Source organism: Podarcis muralis, chromosome 11, assembly GCF_964188315.1.
Source record: "Podarcis muralis chromosome 11, rPodMur119.hap1.1, whole genome shotgun sequence".
NCBI classification, from domain to species: Eukaryota; Metazoa; Chordata; class Lepidosauria; order Squamata; family Lacertidae; genus Podarcis; species Podarcis muralis.
This window is the reverse complement of record NC_135665.1, coordinates 56,210,318-56,231,358: the sequence shown is the minus strand read 5'-3', so window position 1 is coordinate 56,231,358 and position 21,041 is coordinate 56,210,318. Positions and strand designations below refer to the sequence as shown.

General features: G+C 45.8%; 1 protein-coding gene and 1 non-coding gene across 2 annotated transcripts; one reads left to right on the top strand and one right to left on the bottom strand.

Moving 5' to 3' along the window:
• Nucleotides 1-1,158: 1,158 nt before the first annotated feature.
• ACAA2 (acetyl-CoA acyltransferase 2) lies at nt 1,159-16,518 on the bottom strand. The gene is made up of 10 exons (XM_028748683.2): nt 16,386-16,518; nt 14,016-14,182; nt 11,435-11,563; nt 9,229-9,345; nt 8,879-9,026; nt 6,285-6,460; nt 5,138-5,267; nt 4,006-4,076; nt 2,999-3,153; nt 1,159-1,804 (listed from the first exon to the last, which is right to left on the bottom strand). The coding sequence occupies exons 1-10, from the start codon at nt 16,399-16,401 to the stop codon at nt 1,720-1,722; spliced, it is 1,194 nt and encodes a 397-aa protein (XP_028604516.2). The 5' UTR covers nt 16,402-16,518; the 3' UTR covers nt 1,159-1,719.
• A 3,689-nt stretch (nt 16,519-20,207) lies between these two features.
• On the top strand, nt 20,208-20,293 carry LOC114606943 (small Cajal body-specific RNA 18). The gene has a single exon (XR_003709017.1).
• The last annotated feature ends 748 nt before the right edge of the window (nt 20,294-21,041 follow it).

The window sequence follows — 21,041 nt, the reverse complement described above, 5'->3', positions numbered from 1 at the left end:
CCAGAAGTGGTTTAGTCATGCTGGCCACATGACCTGAAAAGCTGTCTGTGGACAAAACGCCTGCTCCCTTGGCCTGAAAGCGAGAGGAGCGCCACAACCCCATAGTCGCCTTTGACTGGACTTAACAATCCAGGGGTCCTTTACCTTTTTTTACCTACCCTCGATTAGGTCTGATCCAGCAGGGATCACCTGATGTTTTGCGACAGGGATGCCATTGAGACACGGATGCACAAAGCAGAAAGATACCAGCTGATCTTGAGAAAAGCAGCCAAGCCATTTGCCACATGCAAAGGCAGGTCCTTCTAAGGGGTTAGGGTCTCCGATCAGCTTGACTCAAGGAAGGAAGGGGGGGAAATCCTTCCTGCACCAAACTAAATATGGCAAAGAGTCAGTTCCAAAGTTGGGTCAGAGCTCACTCAGTGTTAAAGGGAAAGGGACCTCTGACCATTAGGTCCAGTCGTGGCTGACTCTGGGGTTGCGGTGCTCATCTTGCTTTATTGGCCGAGGGAGCTGGCATACAGCTTCCGGGTCATGTGGCCAGCATGACTAAGCCGCTACTAGCGAACCAGAGCAGCGCATGGAAACGCCATTTACCTTTCCGCCGGAGCGCTACCTATTTATCTACTTGCACTTTGACGTGCTTTCGAACTGCTAGGTTGGCAGGAGCAGGGACTGAGCAACGGGAGCTCACCCCATCGCGGGGATTTGAACCGCCGACCTTCCGATCGGCAAGCCCTAGGCTCTATGATTTAACCCACAGCGCCACCCGCGTCCCCACTCAGTGTTCTCCCCCCCCCCAAATAAAGTAACATTAGGTGCCCCTTCAGCTCATGTCCTGTGGAAGGCTGTCATTTGCCAAAGGGATAGGGAAATAAAAAGTTCACATTCAGGGGGAAACCCTCTGTTTCCAGAGTACAGGTCAAAAATGTAGGACGCTTCCCATATGGATGCACTGCTAAGCAGCTTAAAAGGACAAAAGCCTCTGCAATGTGGTGAAAACGCACCACCTTGTGGCTGGAGATGATTTTTGCGAAGTAACACTATTAAAAGGATGCCAGATACTTTGAAAGAAAACCACCAGGTTTGGCGCCAATGCCAAAAACGCCTTATGTTCCAAATTTAAACGACGTCCAAGCTTTACAAGATGACAAAACGAGAATCATTTGATTATTTTTATTATTGTTTTATCACATAAAGGCACACTGATTTTGTTACACTTTGTTCCCAGCTCTTAACACTGCGCAGCCGGTACACACACTATATGCAAAATCCATTCAAGAAAAACATTTTTTGGCAGCAATGCAAAATCCCTTCCCTACCTACATTTGCAGAAGTATTCCAGTGCGGTGATCTAACAGCTTGGAAGACAGCATTGATTGATAAAATAGCAGGCTTTGGTGTAAGGCATAGTTAGGAGATACTTGGCATCTTAACATTTGTTCAATAAAATTCATACTTAGAAGTCACATTTTAACTCAGCAGGACGTACAAGATAAGTGGAGATTACAGCTAGATTCACACAATTGAATTAGAGATGATCTAGTTATAGTCTTTCTTCCAAAGAAGACTTTGCAATATCCCCCCAGCCTGCCAGATGGTGCATACCAGTCTGTTTTGTGGATTTGCAAACAGGTGGGGCCACCTCCTCCTCCTCTCTAAATTCTTCTAGTGAGCATGTAACAGTTGGTGGAGAGTCCATCCAAGATTCTCGAATTTCCTTTAGGCTGTCTTCTCAATGATAACAGCTATACCTTGGCCTCCTCCAATGCAAGCCGAACCGACTGCATATTTACCTCCACGGCGCCTATAAAAAAACGAGAGAGAATAAACAAGAAAATAAGTTATCAAGGCATCATGACTCAAGCCTTGCCATCTGTTCTGAAAGACTTTTAATTATTTGAGCTCTACCGTTCCTTTCTTTTGCTCCACAGAATGACATCTAGGACAAGCACAGCCAAGCACATTGCACTGCGATGCCTTGATGTTGGTGGAAAGAGTGTTTCCTGCAGCAGATAAGCAGGCTGACATACCGTATTTTTCGCTCTATTGGACGCACCGGACCATAGGAGGGGGAGAACAGGGGGAAAAAAATTTTTTTTCTTGTTCTCCCCCTCTAAAACAAGGTGCGCTCTGTGCGTTCAAGGTGCGTTCACCCGAAGCCTCCGGAGCCCAGCAGGAGTTCCCGCTGGGCTCTGGAGGATTTGGGTTCCTTTCGACCTGCTCTTTGGGGCTGGCGGGGGGGGGGGGGGGGAGAAAGCTGCTTTCCCCACCGCCAGCCTGCAAACCAGGTCGGGGAACAGCGGGAAAGCAGCGCTTCTCCCCACCGCCAGGCTGCAAACCAGGTCGGGGAACAGCGGGAAGGCGGCGCTCCGCCTCTCCGCTGTCCTCTGAGCTTGTGGGGCTGGCGGTGGGGAGAAGCGCTGCTTTCCCCACCGCCAGCCTCCAAACCCAACCGCAAGCCTTGGGAGCCTGGCGGGAACTCCTGCTGCGCTCCGAAGGCTTGCGGATAGCTTCCTGAAGCCTGGAGAGCGAGAGGGGTCGGTGCGCACTGACCCCTCTCACTATCCAGGCTTCAGCGAAAGCCTGCATTCGCTCCATAGGACGCACACACATTTCCCCTTCATTTTTGGAGGGGGAAAAGTGCGTCCTATAGAGCGAAAAAATACGGTACTTGCTGGAGGGAAGGGAACACACAGCCATGTTGCGTGGACCAAGCTACACTCCTTGTGAATCTGAGCCAGACTGCAATTAGCAAGCTAAATTCTGTTTATTTTTATCTCAGCTTCTTTATACCAGTTCCGACTATTTATCCATCTAGCCCACTATTGACCCAGACTCTGAGCTCTCCAGGTGAAGGTCCTCTTCTCCATGACTTCCTACATCATCTTCTTAAAACGCAGATGCCAACCGTGCTCTTTTCCAAGCATGTATTCCACAGCATTTTAAAAAGCAAAACCGAGAAGCGTTCCCAAGAGGTTCCTTCAGGCTACTCACTGACCTTAGTTCGTGAACCAGGTGAGCAGTGATCCTTGAACCCGATGCCCCCAGTGGGTGACCCAAAGCAATGGCTCCTCCATTGACGTTTGTTTTCTCTGGGTCCAGATCCAAAACCTTCTCTACTGACAAGTACTGTGGAGCAAAAGCCTCATTGACCTTGAAACATAAAGAGAGAGAGAGAAAGTTGGAAACACCTATATATTGGACTGCTGTAACATACTCTACTTGGAGCTATCCTTGAAGACAGTTCGGATGCTTCAAAAGTGATGCAGAAAGCAGCTTTTGCAAGGGGTGGGTGAGCAGAAAGTCACTGGCCAAAAGTATACATATATATTTTAAAAAATCAAAATGAGAACATGAATGGTCAGATGCAAATCCTGCTTTAAACCTTTAACTTCCCAACTTATTTAAGAATGTCTGTAACCTCTTTCTAACTCATAAAACTCAAGGTGGCAGACCTGAAAAAATGAATAACATAAATTGCAAAACATATACTAAAAACACAACCAAGTTCCAAATAAAATATCATCCAAGAACTGAAGGGAGCAAAATAATAATAATAATAATAATAATAATAATAATAATAATAATAATATAATATTCATGGCAAATGTTGGCTTGAACCAACAATAAAGAGGTGCTGAAATGCAACCAGGGAAATAGCTATACAGATCTCCTGAGTTAGGGAATTTCAGTTCCAGTGTTTGAAAGCTGCTTCCAATAAGAGATGAACAATCTTCAGCAGCCTGTACTTAGACCCTGCCTAACCCATAAACAGACCAAAGACTGCACTTAATAGTTCACTTTTAAATGAACGTCACTCGACTATAGCTTATCTCGGGGAAAGCTGAGCTCAAGTTCCCATCAGTTCCGGCCAACGTGGCCAATGGATCAGGGATGATGGGAGCTGTTTCCAGCAAAATCTGTAAGGCCATAAATTCCCCACCATGTGAAGGCCATTTTAAGGTATTGTTTCATTCGTTTTGGGTTCTGCACAGCTTTCCTTACCTCAACTAAGTCCATGTCTTTCAGGGAAAGGCCAGCTTTCTTCAGGGCTTCAGTAATAGCAGGCACTGGACCTTTGTTAAAAACAGACACATGCATGAGGGCAAGTAGAGGAACTGATAGTTCAGTGCTTTATATACACACACACCAAGAGTGGGCAACCTGGTGCCCTGCAGATGTCGCTGGACTACAGTTCCCATCATCCCTGACCACTGGCCATGTTGGCTGTGGCTGATAGGAGTTGCAGTTCAACAATGTCTGGGGGGGGGGCAGCAGGTTGCCCAACTCTGATATGTCCCCCCACTCCATTAAAAAAGAAAAAGAAAACAGGGAAAGGCAACTTTATTCTGTGAACCGCCCTAAGTCCTGCAGGTATAGGGCGGTATATAAATTTAACAACAACATCTAATATGCCCTCTCACTTTGTTCCTGAAAGGGTACTCTCCATTAGGATTCTTCTTCTTCTTATTATTATTATTTATACCCCGTCCATCTGGCTGGGCTTCCCCAGCCACTCTGGGCGGCTTCCAACAAAATATTAAAATACAGTAATGCATCAAACATTAAAAGCTTCCCTAAACAGGGCTGCCTTCAGATGTCTTCAAAAAGTCTGGTAGTTGTTGTTCTCTTTGACATCTGGTGGGAGGGCGTTCCACAGGGCGGGAGCCACCACCGAGAAGGCCCTCTGCCTGGTTCCCTGTAACTTGGCTTCTCGCAGTGAGGGAACCGCCAGAAGGCCCTCAGAGCTGGACCTATTAGACTAGTTACTTAAAGATGTCCCAGAGACTTACAACAAATTTAGAAACATGAACATAAATCATATAAGGGACCCTGAGGGTCATCTAGTCCAACCCCCTGCAATGCAGGAATCTCAACTAAAGCATCCATGGCAGATGGCCGTCTAGCTCTGCTTAAAAACCTGGCTCCAAAGAGTTGTCAGTGAAGGAGCCAGGGGACCTCACTGGGGAGAGCTTTCCACAGATGGGGAGCCACAACTGAAAAGGCCCTGCCCCTTGCCATCCTGCTCCGAGGCTCCCTTAAAGAAGGGCCTCAGGATTTCATGCTGTTGCTGCAAATCAGGATTTGCGTGGGCCACCTTGCACACGCTGGGAAAGTCCCCAAGACTGTAACTTACCAATGCCCATGATGTTGGGGTCGCATCCGGACGCATGGTAGGCTACTATTCTAGCCAATGGCGTGAGGCTGTGCTTTTTCAAGGCTTCTTCACTCGCTATGATCACCGCTCCAGCCCCGTCACATACCCCCTAGAAAGAGAAAAACAGACACTAAATCTGCGGCTGAGCATTGACAAGAGTTTGTCCTGGATTAGATGTTATGCAGACTCAAAAGGGCAGCTTATTGAAATAATTGAAATACTTTATTGTCACTTGTACAACTTGTATACAGTGAGATTACATGAGCACCCCCCACTCAGCTCTCTTAGTCTTAATTCCCCTCATTTACTGATGCACACCCACCAAACCCAAAAGTCAGTTGCACTGTTGTTATCTTTTCATTCAGCGGCCTAACAGCCCATGGACAGAAGCTGTTCTTTACCCCGTTGGTGCGACTAATCATGCTTCTATATCTTCTGCCTGAGGGCAGCAGGTCAATGTGAATCATCCCTGAGAATTTTCCTCACTCTCCTGTGGCAACGTTCTTCCACTATTTCAACCAGCGGATTTACGGGACAGCCCATAATATCTTGTGCTGTATTCACCACCCTCTGTAGGCACTTCCTATCAGATGATGTCAGAGCAGTCATCCTGGGCCATAAGAACTGGACTGCCCGATACGAGGGCCATTCTCGAGTAAAACTGATCAGTGGCAGAGACATATATGACTTAGGTCAAGCTTAGCCAACACTATTAACACTCAGGTTTTAAGAAGAGGTTGGATGGCTGTCATGGATGCTATGGTTGAGATTCCTGCACAGCAGTGGGTTAGACTCTCAGGGTCCCTTCCAATTCTACAAATCTATGGTTCTAAGTATCTGTGGGTACACATTGTGATAAGCTTGCCACTGTGCCTAAAGATGAATCTGAAATCAATTCCACCATCTCTGTGTACATTACTACATTGTTGTGGGCAAGGATAGCTGACCCATAATAATAATAATAATAATAATAATAATAATAATAATAATTTATACCCCACCCTCTTATTTCATATGGTATGCTTTTTTTAACAAGAACCCTGAGTAATCTGACTTCAGCTCCAGGGAAAGGAGCCACATCTGAGCAAATCGTTCTTAGATCAGGATTTTAAGCTCCCTGGCTCACCGAGGCATTTGCAGCTGTGACGGTCCCATCTTTCTTGAAAACTGTAGGGAGCTTTGCCAACTGTTCCAGAGTCGCCTCCGGTCGAGGGTGCTCATCCCGCTCTATGCTCTGCTTGCCTTTCCTGGTTTTCACTTCAATAGGTGCCATTTCAGCTTTGAAGTGTCCGGCTTCTTGGGCTATAAAAACAAGAAGGCTGAAGTTAGTATGTTACAGAGGGAGAACCCAAAGAGATCGGTTGGCGATTAAATAAAACCCTCCGCAGGGGCCGTGCTTGAGATAGATGACAAAGACAACACCCAGTGCTTCTCTTTTAGGAAAAAAAGGGTGCTGGGACTCCCCATGAGCTCGTTAAAGTACGTGCCACAATTTTAACCAGTGCTTTCCTTCTAGGAAAAAGGTGCTGGTACTGCGTACCTTTGAGCACCCCCAGAAAAAAAGCACTGATAATAATTTTATTATTTCTATGTCTTCCATCTGACTGGGTTGCCCCAGCCACTCTGGGTGGCTCCCAACAAAATACTAAAATACAATAACCTATTAAACATTGAAAGCTTCCCTAAACAGGGCTGCCGTCAGATGTCTTCTAAAAGTCAGACAGTTGTTTCTTTCCTTGACATCTGAAGGGAGGACGTTCCACAGGGCGGGCGCCACTACCAAGAAGGCCTCCTGCCTGGTTCCCTGTAACCTCACTTCTCGCAGTGAGGGAACCGCCAGAAGGCCCTCGGAGCTGGACCTCAGTGTCCGGGCAGAATGATGGGGATGGAGACGCTCCTTCAGGTATACTGGGCAAAGGCCATTTAGGGCTTTAAAGGTCAGCACCAACACTTTGAATTGTGCTCGGAAACGTACTGGGTGCCAATGTAGGTCTTGTAGGGTTGGTGTTATATGGTGCTTGGTCCATGGGGTTTCCTTCCAGCAGTGACCCCTCTAGATGGTTGGTTTGACCAGACGTGTGAGTACTTAGAGCCAAGAACAACTGCACGGTCTGTGTGATCTCTGCTGTATGTTTTGTTGTTAGAAACCGCCGTGTGCATAGTACAGTGCTACCTCTAGTTACAAACTTAATTCGTTCCGGAGGTCTGTTCTTAACATGAAACTGTTCCTAACTAGAGGCGTGCTTTCGCTAATGGGGCATCTTGCTGCCGCTGCGCTGCCAGCACACGATTTCCGTTCTCATCCTGGGGCAAAGTTCTCAACTCGAGGTAACTCTTCCAAGTTAGCGGAGTTTGTAAACTGAAGTGTTTGTAACCTGAGGCGTTTGTAACTCGAGGTACCACTGTAACATAGAAAGGCAGTACCATGGTACCTCGGGTTAAGAACTTAATTTGTTCCGGAGGTCCGTTCTTAACCTGAAACTGTTCTTAACCTGAGGTACCACTATAGCTAATGGGGCCTCCTGCTGCCGCTGCGCCGCCACCACACGATTTCTGTTCTCATCCTGAAACAAAGTTCTTAATCCGAGGCACTATTTCTGGGTTAGTGGAGTCTGTAACCTGAAGCGTCTGTAACCTGAAGCATCTGTAACCCGAGGTACCACTGTATACAAATTAAAAATGAAATGAAATGAAAAATGAAACTGCAAAACGGTGCCTAAGGAACCACATCTTTGCAAATGTGCTGCCTGTAGAAAACGGCAAGCACTCTATGGCACTTACTCCCTAGCAAGTTACATGGATGAGCAACGTGACACAGTTTTCCAAAGCAGGTGCGGAAAGACAGCATTGGTTAGGTTTTGCTTACTAATTTTTTGTGTGTGTCAAGCCTGAAAGAACTGGCCAGTGAAATTGGTTAACATTTGCTCATCTTAAAATACAGTGGTTAAGTACTTAATTCGTTCCGGAGGTCCGTACTAAACCTGAAACTGTTCTTAACCTGAAGCACCACTTTAGCTAATGGGGCCTCCTGCTGCTGCCGCGCCGCCGGAGCACGATTTCTGTTCTCATCCTGAAGCAAAGTTCTTAACCTGAAGCACTATTTCTGGGTTAGCGGAGTCTGTAACCTGAAGCGTATGTAACCCGAGGTACCACTGTAGTCAATGTTTTTAGTCGAAACAGCCTTTTAATGCTGTTTGGGGGAAGCTGGGAGGGAAGGGAAACATTCCCCTTCTCTTTTTCCTTGCATTTTATTTTCTTCATGAAAGAGCATTCCATCACGCAAGTCCGCGGCTTGGAGTGGTGCAGCCCAGAGATAGGTCTACCACCTGCCACTTATGAGAACTAGGAGTTCTTGTTGAAAATACACTGAAAAGGATATACCAAGAACTCTGGCCACAAGTTTCAATATAAGGAATAATTCCTACTCAAGAGTTGAAAAGAAAGACGTATATATTTCTGCACTTAAACGTTGTATCTAAATTTATTATTACCTTAAAACTATCGCATTTACACGTTGTGTTTAAATTTACTATTAGCCTTAAACTGTTATTCTTAGCAGAATATATACGTCTTTCTTTTCAACTCTTGAGTAGGAATTATTCCTTATATTGAAACTTGTGGCCAGAGTTCTTGGTATATCCTTTTCACTTATGAGAACTAGGCTTCCCTTTGAAATGGATGATGCTACTGTACGTTTTTAACCCTTGTAAATCCACTGACCAGCTTTCCACCTCTGCTGTGTCTTTACTGCATAGCGGTCACAGTCTTCCCTTGTGATGTTGTATTTCGCAGCAAGGTTTTCAGCCGTGACCCCCATAGGGGTTTTAATATGCAGATCTGTCAGCCCTGCCCACAGCGTGTCTTCCAGCTGCAAGGGGAATAAAACAGACAACGTAACAAGATTAGTAGCACCATGACAAGATTTTGGGGGTAATGAATTCTGTGCTTGTGGGAAAAAGCCAAACAACACAACACAAACAATGGCCAGCTTCAGGAATGACTACCGGGCAACAACTACCAGATATACACAAAGCTGCTGAGAGCAATGGCAAAGCATCCAACGTCTGTACCTTGAGATCGGCTCCTAATTTTGTTCCAAAGCGGATATTTCGGACAGCATATGGACTTTGGCTCATACTTTCTGTTCCACCACACAGCACTACCTCCGATTCTTTAAGGCAAATTTCCTGTTTTGAGTGGGAAGAGAGAGAAAAAGCTCATTAGGGATTTTTTTATTTCACCATTTCAGGTTAGTAGTGTGCGTCCGATAAGTGCATCAGAAAACACCTCAGCTCATTACAGATGAATCTAGACCAGGGGTCTGCAACCTTTAAGACAAAAAGAGCCACTTGGACCGAAGAAAAAAAAACTGGGAGCCGCAAAACCATTGCGACATTTAAAACAGTGGGGAGTGTCGGGGCACACAATGCGCCTCCTCCCCTCGCTAGTATCCGCCCCGGAGCTGCGGCAAAGGTGTAAAAGAGCCACATGCGGCTCCGGAGCCGCGGGTTGAAGACCCCTGATCTAGACCAAGGAAGGACTTGGCAATACAGTAGTACCTCGGATTAAGTACTTAATTCGTTCTGGAGGTCCGTTCTTAACCTGAAACTGTTCTTAACCTGAAGCACCACTTTAGCTAAGGGGGCCTCCCGCTGCTGCTGCGCCGCCAGAGCACAATTTCTGTTCTCATCCTGAAGCAAAGTTCTTAACCTGAGGTACTATTTCTGGGTTAGTGGAGTCTGTAACCTGAAGCGTATGTAACCCAAAGCGTATGTAACACGAGGTACCACTGTACCAATTTACTTTTGGAGGGACAGCAGGCCAGTAGATGAAGGGAAAAAATGCTACCCCTCCACACCACCTTTCTGCAACCCTGTGGGTGTTGCACGAAGCTCCAAAAATTGTGTACCTGCACTAGGAGCTGTGTGCAGAGGAAGAGTGGCTATCTATCATCCCCAAGATCAGAGGCAGAATACGACTGATTACCAGTTGCTGGGGGAACAACAGTGGGACAGAGCAATTGCTTTCTTGTCTTGCTTGCAAGTTTTCCATCAGCAACAATGGGACTGTGCTGGACTACTTAGTCCTTTGGTATGATCTAGCAAGGCTCTTATGTTTCCTAATCATTTTGCTACTACTTTGGAAGAGTTTTTGCTTTAACGGCACGGGCTTCTCCAAGAACTTTGCACTGGCTTTCTTTTCCTTTCAGGCACAATTAAGAGTTGATAGGGCCTTCAATGGAAGACCACCTCCTTCCATAGGACAAGCCCTTTTAAAGTCATCACCTATGTCATAGGTGGTGGGAATCTCTAGCCCATAGGCTCAATGGAGGTCCCAGGGCCTCTCTATCAAGCCTGCCCGACCCTAGGTGGTCCCTTTGTGTTGAGTTTAGAAATTGAGAGCACAAAGAGGCAATTAATTGATGGTGCTTGCTTCCTACAGAACTCCATGTCATTGCAGACCACAGTCCAGATCTGAGCACATTTTGTAAGAGATATAGTTTGTGCCTGTTTGGGCTAGCCAAGCTTAAATTGAGGAAATGGATCAGATGACGCGAGAATATTACAGTGGTACCTCGGGTTACATACGCTTCAGGTTACAGACTCCGCTAACCCAGACATAGTACCTCGGGTTAAGAACTTTGCTTCAGGATGAGAACAGAAATTGTGCTCCAGCGGCGCAGCAGCAGCAGGAGGCCCCATTAGCTAAAGTGGTGCTTCAGGTTAAGAACAGTTTCAGGTTAAGAACTGACCTCCGGAACGAATTAAGTACTTAACCCGAGGTACCACTGTATTCTGCTCTGTTGTTTAGTTTTCTCTTTCATCACCAGCTGTGTGAACTGCTTTATAAAAAAGGACAGGGGTACCTCCAGTTGCGGACGGGATCCGTTCCGGAGCTCCGGTCATTTCCCAAGGTTTCCACAACTGGAAGGATTGCTTCTGCGCATGTGCACACGGCAGTAGAGCGCTTCTGAGCATGCGGTGAAACCCAGAAAAATACTTGCGGGTTTGCCGTGTTCGTATCCTTAAGGATACGCAACCGGAGGTGTGCGTATCCAGAGGTACTACTGTAGAGTAAGCCATTCACAGTAATGCCCTTGTCTCCACTTTGCAACTCCCTGGTTATTATCATGCAATTAAAAAGGAAGATGGGAGCATCCAACACATTTATTATTTTCCCATTTCTCGAGTCTCTGCCTGACTTGCACTGGACAGCTGGGCTGATGGAGGACAGGAGAAACTTAGCAATAGGGTACCGCGAGAGCAAATCTAGTACCTGGCATCCATTGACGATGGACTGGAAGCCTGATCCACACAATCTGTTGACTGTTAGGGCAGGAACTGGGACGGGAACTCCAACACGCAAACCCACGTGCCGCGCGAGGTAAGCAGCGTCCGCAGAGCTCTACAAGGAAGGGCAGACGTACCACTTGGTTAATGCTGCTCAAAGCAAAAAAATGCAGGTAATGCATAAACTGCAATGCTTGGAAGTGAGAAAACATACAGAGGATCAGCCTCCAAGGATGCCATGTTACAGATTTGCTTGGAACCAAGCTCTGCTGAACACAGTGAAACTAACTCAGATTAAACATGTGTAGGATCGAGCTGCATGTAACTTTAAGGGAAGTCTAGGGCAGGCATAGGCAAACTCAGCCCTCCAGATGTTTTGGGACTACAATTCCCATCATCCCCGACCACTGGTCCTGTTAGCTAGGGATCATGGGAGTTGTAGTTCCAAAACATCTGGGGGGCTGAGTTTGCCTATGCCTGGTCTAGGGTGACAGCACACTCAAATTCTGTTGCAAGGGGTAGAGATAATGTTCCAATGTCTAATTTGGAACTCCCCTCCCTCTTTGGAACACTTCCCCCCTAGAGGTGTGGATGGTAATGTTGTTGGCTTTCCATTGCCTCGTTAACCCGTGTTATCCCAGGCTTTTGGAGGAGTTGCATAGCCTGCTCTGGAGTTTTATGCTGCCCTGTTGCTGATGTGGTGTAGTGGTTAAGAGCGGTGGACTCGTAATCTGGGGAACCGGGTTCACTTCCCTGCTCCTCCACATGCAGCTGCTGGGTGACCTTGGGCTAGTCACACTTCTCTGAAGTCTCTCAGCCTCACTCACCTCACAGAGTGTTTGTTGTGGGGGAGGAAGGGAAGGGAGAATGTTAGCCGCTTTGAGACTCCTTCGGGTAGTGATAAAGCGGGATATCAAATCCAAACTCCTCTTCTTCTTTGGTGAAAAGCAGCTAACCATCTTAATAAATAATCACAGTGGAATACCTCATGCCTGCTGGAATGCTGGGCATGATTTGGGAGAAATGGTCTTGCAGGGAAAATTTGAACACTTGGGAGGCTGAGTTCAGCCTGAAGGATGGCAATTTCCCATCCCTGGTTTAGGTTACCATCATGAAAGCCAGTTATATGCAGTGATGTGAGGTGGGAAATTTTGTGTCCCACAGGTTCATAAGCAACACTGAATGGGTGACAACCGCAAATACAGTATTAAGCAAGCCTGCCAATTTCAAAGTTGTAATTAATGCTTTTCAGGTGTTTATCCCTGGCAAGTTATGTGAGTCAGCATATCTCGTGCAGTTCTTTGGATTAACAAAATTTATTGGTGTGTCAACAGTTTCCAGTAAAGGTAAAAGTAAAGGGACCCCTGACCATTAGGTCCAGTCGTGGCCGACTCTGGAGTTGCGGTGCTCATCTCGCTTTATTGGCCGAGGGAGCCGGCGTACAGCTTCCAGGTCATGTGGCCAGCATGACTAAGCCGCTTCTGGCGAACCAGAGCAGCGCATGGAAACGCCGCTTACCTTCCCGACGGAGTGGTACCTATTTATCTACTTGCACTTTGACGTGCTTTCGAACTGCTAGGTTGGTAGGAGCAGGGACCGAGCAACGGGAGCTCACCCCGTCGCGGGGATTTGAACCGCCGACCTTCTGATTGGCAAGTCCTAGGCTCTGTGGTTTAACCCACAGTGCCACCCGCGTCAAAATTTATTAGTGTGTCAACAGTTTCCAGTACCTTTGTTTAAATTTAAGGATCGGGGGGTGGAAACAATGTAAGTGAAGTACATGTGTTTGTATTTAAAATTTACAAGTATTCTAGTCAAATTTCCATAAAATACAGCATTAAAGCTGCATTAAGCACACTTTAATTTCACCCCTAAAATAATTTAGGTCCAATACTTGAGTTGTACCAAGACAAAAAAATAACATGGGACATGTTTTTGCAGTTTTCTTACTTAAATACAAATAAAATAAACATGTTCAATTTGGCATAATTTTTTTAAAAACTGGATGCAAAGTAAAAATCTTCCCCATATAAATTACCCTATGCAAATTATCCTAGGATACGAAGAACCAAAGCTTTTCGCTGCTCAGAAAACACCCACGCCATAGGCAAGAGTTTAGAATATAGGTAAAGGCAGGTCAAGGCTTTGGTTAGTATTAGTTATATAAAGAGCTTTCATTTTCACTGTGTTAATAATAAGACACGTGAACTTGGGTTAAGTTACTCTAAATGTCTTTGTTCATTAAGGACTGTACTTGTTATATGCACACAGAAAAAAATGAAAAAGTTGTAAAGAAAGCAAAACATATTCTGTAGGGTGCAAAAACATATTTACACGATTGTATGCATCTCATTCCTACCCCCAACAATGCCAGCAGGGGCAAATTCAATGACATAGAATACTCCAAGGGAAACTGTTTTACAAGTGACTTGTTAGAGCTGCAGTTGTTCCAGTTTATTTCTAGCTCCTCTGGAATGGGGCAACAGAGCAAACGTAGAAAGAGAAAGAACATTAGCATGAGTGCAACAAGAGGATTTGCCAGCTGGCATCTTCTGTGTCCTACCAACCTGCATGACATTGCCCACAACCACACTGTCAATGATTTCGGGAGACACTTTGCCAGCAGCCAGGGCTGAGCGTGCTGCAATCTCCGTTAAGTCTGTGGCAGTGAAGTCCTTGAGCAGGCCTCCATAAGCCCCAAATGGAGTCCTCTTGGCAGAAACAATGAACACACCTGGAATGGAAAAGTTGGAAAACACAATGATGAGGTACAGGAAGCTGTCTTATGAAAACTATTGGCTCAGTGAGCACAGTATTGTCTGCAATACTGAAGTGGGGCTTCAGGGTTTTAGTCAGGGAGTCTTTCCCAACCCAACATCATGGGGGCACCAAGCACTGAATCTGGGGCCTTTCACAAAGCCATGTGCAAGCCTTTCAAGATGAACATCTGTTGACAGAAGCCCATGGAGATAAATGAAGGCTTAAGATCCTACTCACCCCCTTCAGTGAATACAGCTGTTCTTCCAACAACTAAGTATTAAGTAATACGGAAGTGATATGAAAACAAGCCTGCTTTCATAGTTACTATTTGCTTAAATTGGGTCCAAAGTATTTGCTTTTCGATGAGCTGTGTGGAAAAGTGTGCAGTCATCACCAGAGACATCAATTCCCTGAAATACTCATTACTGACAAGGTCTTTAGACCAAAGGCCTATTAAAAAGACCAAAGGCCTATTTACCGGTAATCTGGTGATCCTGGAAGTAGCATATAGCCCCTTATACTCCCTGAAAGGAGCAATTTCAGACTCAAAGGCTGCAAGCTGTGCCTTTTCACGGTTACAGAAAAACACCTGGGGCATTGCACAAGTTTAGAAATGCAAGCCAGTGCAGCAATGTTGTTCATTATGTGGAAACTAGTATATACTCATGACAGCATTCATCTCCCTATTTGCATACAAAGTCTCTGCAGCTTCGAAAGCATGTTTTACCAGACATTTTGCAAACTAGTTAACTCCTTATCCACTGAAGTGTCCACATATGCTTAGGGATAGCCAAAGCCTTACAGATAGTGATTCCCATGTCCTATTTCATGATCTCAAGAGGGGACTACCTACCGTATTTTTCGCCCCATAGGAAGCACTTTTTCCCCTCCAAAAATGAAGGGGAAATGTGTGTGCGTCCTATGGGGGGAATGCAGGCTTTCGCTGAAGCCTGGAGAGTGAGAGGCATCGGTGCGCACTGACCCCTCTCGCTCTCCAGGCTTCAGGAAGCTATCCGCAAGCCTTGCAAGCCCGGCGGGAGTTCCCGCGGGCTCACAAGGCTTGCGGGCAGCAGCCTGCAGCCCTGGTGAGTGTCCGCAAGCCTTGCGCGCCTGGCGGGAGGTCCCGCCGAGCGCGCGAGGCTTGGGGCAGCAGCTTGCCGCCCGAAGCACGGGGAGCCCTACAGAGGGTGCCCCGTGCTTCGGGCAGGTGTGCACAAGGCTTGGGGCGGCAGCCGCGGCTGGGGGGGGGGGCAAATAAATTTTTTTTATTCACCCCCCCCAAAAAAACGAGGTGCGTCCTATGGGCCGGTGCGCCCTATAGGACGAAAAATATGGTAGTTCAACATCCCTGGCTGCACCAAACCAGAGCAAGCCCCCCCCAGGGCCTAATTTACAAGGGTCTTGCAAAGATTATTGAGATAATATGCAAGAACGGCTTTGCACATTTGAAATACACTGTATAAAACAATTATTATGAGGCTATCCTATTCATGGAAGCTTTGAAATGCTTAGATTGCAGTCTAATTTTTAGATGTAGTTTTTTTAAAAGCCAACTTTTTCATACAAAGTCTCTGCAGCTTGGTGGCTTTTTGCTACAGTAAACATTTCAGTGTAGAATATTATAGATTTTTCTTAATTTGGAGAATGTGGATAGATATCTTTCAAAATGATCGACAATCTGTTATACAAATCAATCAATGCTAGGAGCAGTTTCTTTTTGTTTTCCAATGCATTTCTTATCAATAAAAAGTTATCTTAGCGTCCGTTTCCCCATCTGCAAAATGGCAACGATCCGGGGCAGCTGCATGGGCAAACACAATAAAACCTGATTGAAAAGCTCTGCCTTTGAAGAAGAAAGAAATAATAAAAAGCAAAGGTATGCACGCCGGCAATAAAATAATAATAATAAAAAAGAACCACTCCAAGCCTCGTTTCTCCTATCCTGTGCTGCTTCGTGTTCTTTGCTCCAAAGCCGTGTTTATTCAAACTGCGCACAACGCAACATAAAAACAAAGTAAACATAAAAAATAAAAATCTTGCATTTGTAGTTTCTAGGGCGTGTGCTGCTCCCAGATCTGGAAGCGCGTGTGCAGCGTCAGGCTTGCAAAACGCAGCCCTGAAAGGAAGGGGAAGAGATTCGGAAAGAGAAGTTTTAAGCCCGGGGAACAACTACTTGCCTCTGAGCAAAGCCATGGCCGCCGCCTCCTCTTCCGTCTCCTGGGCTGAAGGTCTCCCTTTGCACGCCCTGATGCAATCCCGAGGCCCAGCCTGCAGAGGGGGCGGGTGGAGGGGGCCGGGACCAGACCTGTCGGTGCTTATTTTCTTCCCCTCCTCCTCCTCCTCCTCTTGCCCTTTCCCCTACTTCTTCCCCGTCGCCCAGCCTCCTCGCCTGCACAGTCACATCCAGCACAGTCGCATCCTCGAGAGGAGGGAACAGGTGAGACGCGTGTGCAGGTAACGCGTGTGCATCCTCGAGGAGTGGGATAATGGGGGGGGGGGTAGCAACCCCAAATTTGGGTTACTCCTTTGAATCCTGCTCCTTTGAATTGCACCAATTCAATTGCAATAATAGCAATTGAATTGAATTGAATAATACCAGTTGCAAATAATAGCGGTTTCCTTTTTAATAATGCTTTTATTTAGTTTTTGGAATGGTTTGGGGGGGAGAAGGAACTCGTCTCTGGGGAGGGGCAGGGAACTGGGTGCAGGCTTGGTAACGCCAAGGTGCTCTCTCCGCATGGTGGCAACGATTACTACATAAACGAGGAACCCTCGTGTGGAATCTGCGCCCGCGGATCTCAAACTGGGCGGGGAAAGGAGAGCAACGGGAGGAGCGGTTTGGAGCGCGGCAGATTCGCGTCGGCCGTTTCCGGGGCAACGCGGCCTGCTTCAAGCTAAAGCGCCTGCCTGGGGAGTGTCTGTCTGTGGGTGGGTTTGTTGTTATTATTTATTAAATTTGTGTGCCGCCCACCACCCATATATTTCAGGGCGGTTCACAGCATAAAAAATACAAGATAATAAAACATTGAACGAATTAATTTATTATTTCGGTCACAGACCAGTTCCAGCCCACATACAAAATCATGGAATTCATAAAACACGATAGGGATGCATTTGAATTTGAAATTAGGTATAACAGGGACAATACAGGTATAGCAACCGTTTAAAAATATATAAATTAAAACTTAGTCATTAACATATAGCCTAAAATTATCATTTAAAACCTTAACCATTTTGAGAGCACAGCTTGTTCCCTAAGTTTTATGGCAGGTGCACAGAATTTGGCTACCCTTAACGTGATCTCAGGATCCTTGTCGTCTACCAGGGATTTTAGGCATTGAAGTTCAGATTCATTTGGAGATTTTTGCATAGATAATAACACAAAATGCATGATTAAAACAAGAAAAGCAAAATAATAACTGCCCCCCCCCAAAGTTGGTGGTGGATTCTGGCTCCTCACAGACCTGTGATTGCTCGCACTTTTTAACAAACCAAAGTTCCCAGGATTCTTTGGGCTGTGTGCTTTAGATTTATGGTGTGTACCTAGCATACCTCTCAAGGATTCCTCCTCCCTGCATCTCTAACTGCAAGGAGCCACTTAAAAGCCCCCAAAGGAGTGAGCAAACATGCAAATCCATCAGTTTTGAACCTTTTATCACTTTATCTCTCCAAGTCTCCCAAACAACTATGGCATTGGGCAGCCAGGATAAATACTGAGAGTAAATAAGCAAATGAGCAAATAAGATGTCTGCAAACATGACGTGGAGGCTGGCAACATCAACCCCACCAGGAGACAGACAGGCTGTGCATCCATAGCATTCACCAGGCAAGGGATGGCTGCTGGGAGGAGCGCAGAGAGAAGAAATGGTGCATCTGTAACAGTGAAACTTGAGAAATGTTCCCATGGCTCCTGATATCCTGGATGCTGCTCCACATGTTCCTAGCGGCATTGTGGAGAAGGTTCACAGCAGGGCGAGGTGCTTGGTGATGCCTAGCAGAGACTCTTACTCTCCAACTGTTTCCAGAAAAGGGATGATGGGACACTGAGCTCCTTCTGTTTCCTTGCTCTGCTGGCGAAGGTGCTTTTCGGCACTCAGACTCATTGCTGGAAAAGAATTTTCTGAAGAAACAAGGACTCTGTTCGCTGCCACAAATAACGCCAAGTGTTAAAACTGTAGAGAATCATGTTCCATGTTTGTGTGTGGTGGTGTTGGATGGGTGGGAGGCCAGATCCCATCGAAAGTGACTTCACAAAAGAAGGAGGGTGCACATCTTCCCCAGCTTCATCTTCCCCTCAGCAGCGCTTGTAACTTTCCAGCAGTTTGACTTCACTCCCAAAGGCGCACTTCCTCCATTATCTCAAAAGGCAGACGGATGCCAGCAACAACAAAGCACAAAACTCAAAAGCTTTTTCATCTTTGTGATCGTTGGTAGGTCCTAATAATGTTATTACCTTACTAGGTAATAACCCCCTTGTAATATACCAGCGCATCATCCTGCAATTTTTGCTTGAATATTCTCCTTTAGCTAATTTTTGTTGCTTCTTAAATGTTTATAGACGGGTTTTTGGAAAATTCATAGTGAGCCTCCCAAACAGAGGTTGTTCGGTCTTGCAAAGCCACTCAGTGGAGAAAAAACGAGAGGGCTGTTACTACATCCCTTGCTAGTAGACTCCTGGCATATCTGATAGGCCAGTGTGGGAAGTGGGATAGATGGATCTTGGATATGATGCGTCAGAGATCTCAATGAATCCATTTGGCCTTTCCCGACTGGGTGGCATTCAGTCACATACCAGCAAATTTGTGTTGTGCAATTATAGCTTATTGGGAGGGTCTTGCTCAACAAGCACTCTTTCCTCAAAAGATAGTAAACTTTTTGCTTTATCTGCCGAAGGTCTCAAGGTCCAGTCTCTGGCATATCCAGTTGAAAAGGGTCAGGTAGAAAGAAGGTGATGAGAAGGACTTGTGAAGGACTCTGAATCAGGGGAGACAATCCTAGGCTACATACAGACACCTTGTATAAGACATATTCCTACGTTCCTAGGGATAGATTGCTAAATTAAGTTTTTTTAAATGCAAAGGGGCAAAAAAAAAGCCAACAACTGCAGACTGCCATCAATAGAGGCCCAAATGCTGTTTCACATCTCATGGGTTGAACCTAATTGTGAAGTTTTGTAGCGCTGGTTTCTTTTAACAGCCAGCCTCCTGTTTTGAAGGGGAGGCAGCAGTATGGATGGCTGTATACAGAATCAAGTGTCTCCACTGCATTATGAGGCATTTATATTTTGTCAAAAAAAATATGAACTGAAACAAGATAATATATATGACAAGCCAAAGCTGGGAGCTTTAGTGGAGGGTGAAAAAGCATACTAGACCATGTTTTTGCTATCATTTATTTTGAAATCACTTTAAGATGCTTCATAGGAAGTGATTCACGAATGAAATAGATACAAGGCTGTCAGTTTCACGCCTTTTCTGTCATGAAGAACCTGGAGCATCTCAGATTGTTGTTCTTGGGTTATTATGCATATCAGAAATAGATGTATGCAACCTTCCCAAACAGTAGCATATTATATAAAATACTGAAAAAACATTATCGGCCTTCTGTTATAGTTCTTGGGAATCATAGTTTCATTGATCCTGTTTGCAAGCTCTCTTCTTTGCCCTGCTGCAATGGGTTTTCAGGCTCTCTTTCCCCCTCTGCTTCTGCAGTCCTTAACTTATGCATCAACTATCCCAGGTTTTTCTCTGCTCACTGTCTTATCATTTTGTTTTAATTTGCTATTGCTGTTACTTCCTTTTCTCCTCTCTGTTTCAGTGTAGGGAGAAGATGCATACATAAATCCATACATCCATAATTTTTTTTTAAAAAAATATATGATTCTGCACTGGGAGTGGGGGCTCAGGAAGGTGGAAAAAGGGGCTAGATCAGGAGTGAGAATAATTTTTCTAATCTATCTTGTTCATAAGCTCTTGAAAAACTCTCACCGTTGCAGTTCCTGGTCTGTGATGAATAGCCCACTGCGCAATCTGAGTTCTGTGGAACTGAATGATGGAATTTGTGCTAACAAAGGCATCTGAGACCAAGAAATAACTGATATGTCCCTAGTGCTGCAGTTGGATGCTGATGTACAAAAAGAAACTTAACGAACAATAAAAGGTGTTCCTTAAGTGTTGCTAAGTAGATTAAAACACAGCCTGTCTATATTATGGATATGTCGTAGTTAAGAGTGTTGAACCTGGGGAGATCTGATTGGTGAGATAGGAGTTCAGATCTTTACCCAGCCATGAAACCTCCTGGCTGACTTTGAACCAGTCGTGCGCTGTCAGCCTAAACTACCTACCTGAGCAAGAGTTGCTTCTGAATGCCAGGAAACCGCAGGAGTGGAGAGGGCTATGGTGCTCTGCTTGTGGGTTTCCCCATGGCATCTGTTTGGCCACTCTGAGAGCCAGGTGATTGACTAGATGGGCCATTGGCCCGCTGCAACAGGCTCTTCTTAGGTCCCTCATAGGACTGTTCGGAGGAGAACCATATGCCTGACTCATTGCAGGAGTGGCTAGATTTATTACATTTATCTCAGTCAGTAAAGCGTTAGACTCAATCTCAGAGTCATGGGTTGGAGCCCCACTTTGGGCAAAAGATTCCTGCATTGCAGTGTTTCCCAACCTTGGGCCTCCAGCTGTTTTTGGACTACAACTCCCATCATCCCTAGCTAGCAAGACCAGTGGTCAGGGATGATGGCAATTGTAGTTCAAAAACAGCTGGAGGCCCAAGGTTGGGAAACACTGGACTAGATGACTCTCATGGTCCCTTGCAATGCTACAATTCTCACT

What these genes read in the sequence shown, in the direction of transcription:
- ACAA2 (XM_028748683.2), bottom strand. An exon ending in ACAGCAGAGGTGGAAAGCTG is followed by an intron (nt 6,461 to 8,878) that starts GTCAGTGGATTT and finishes TTGTTTTTATAG; the next exon opens with CCCAAGAAGCCGGACACTTC. An exon ending in CCCCAACATCATGGGCATTG is followed by an intron (nt 4,077 to 5,137) that starts GTAAGTTACAGT and finishes TTTTTAACAAAG; the next exon opens with GTCCAGTGCCTGCTATTACT.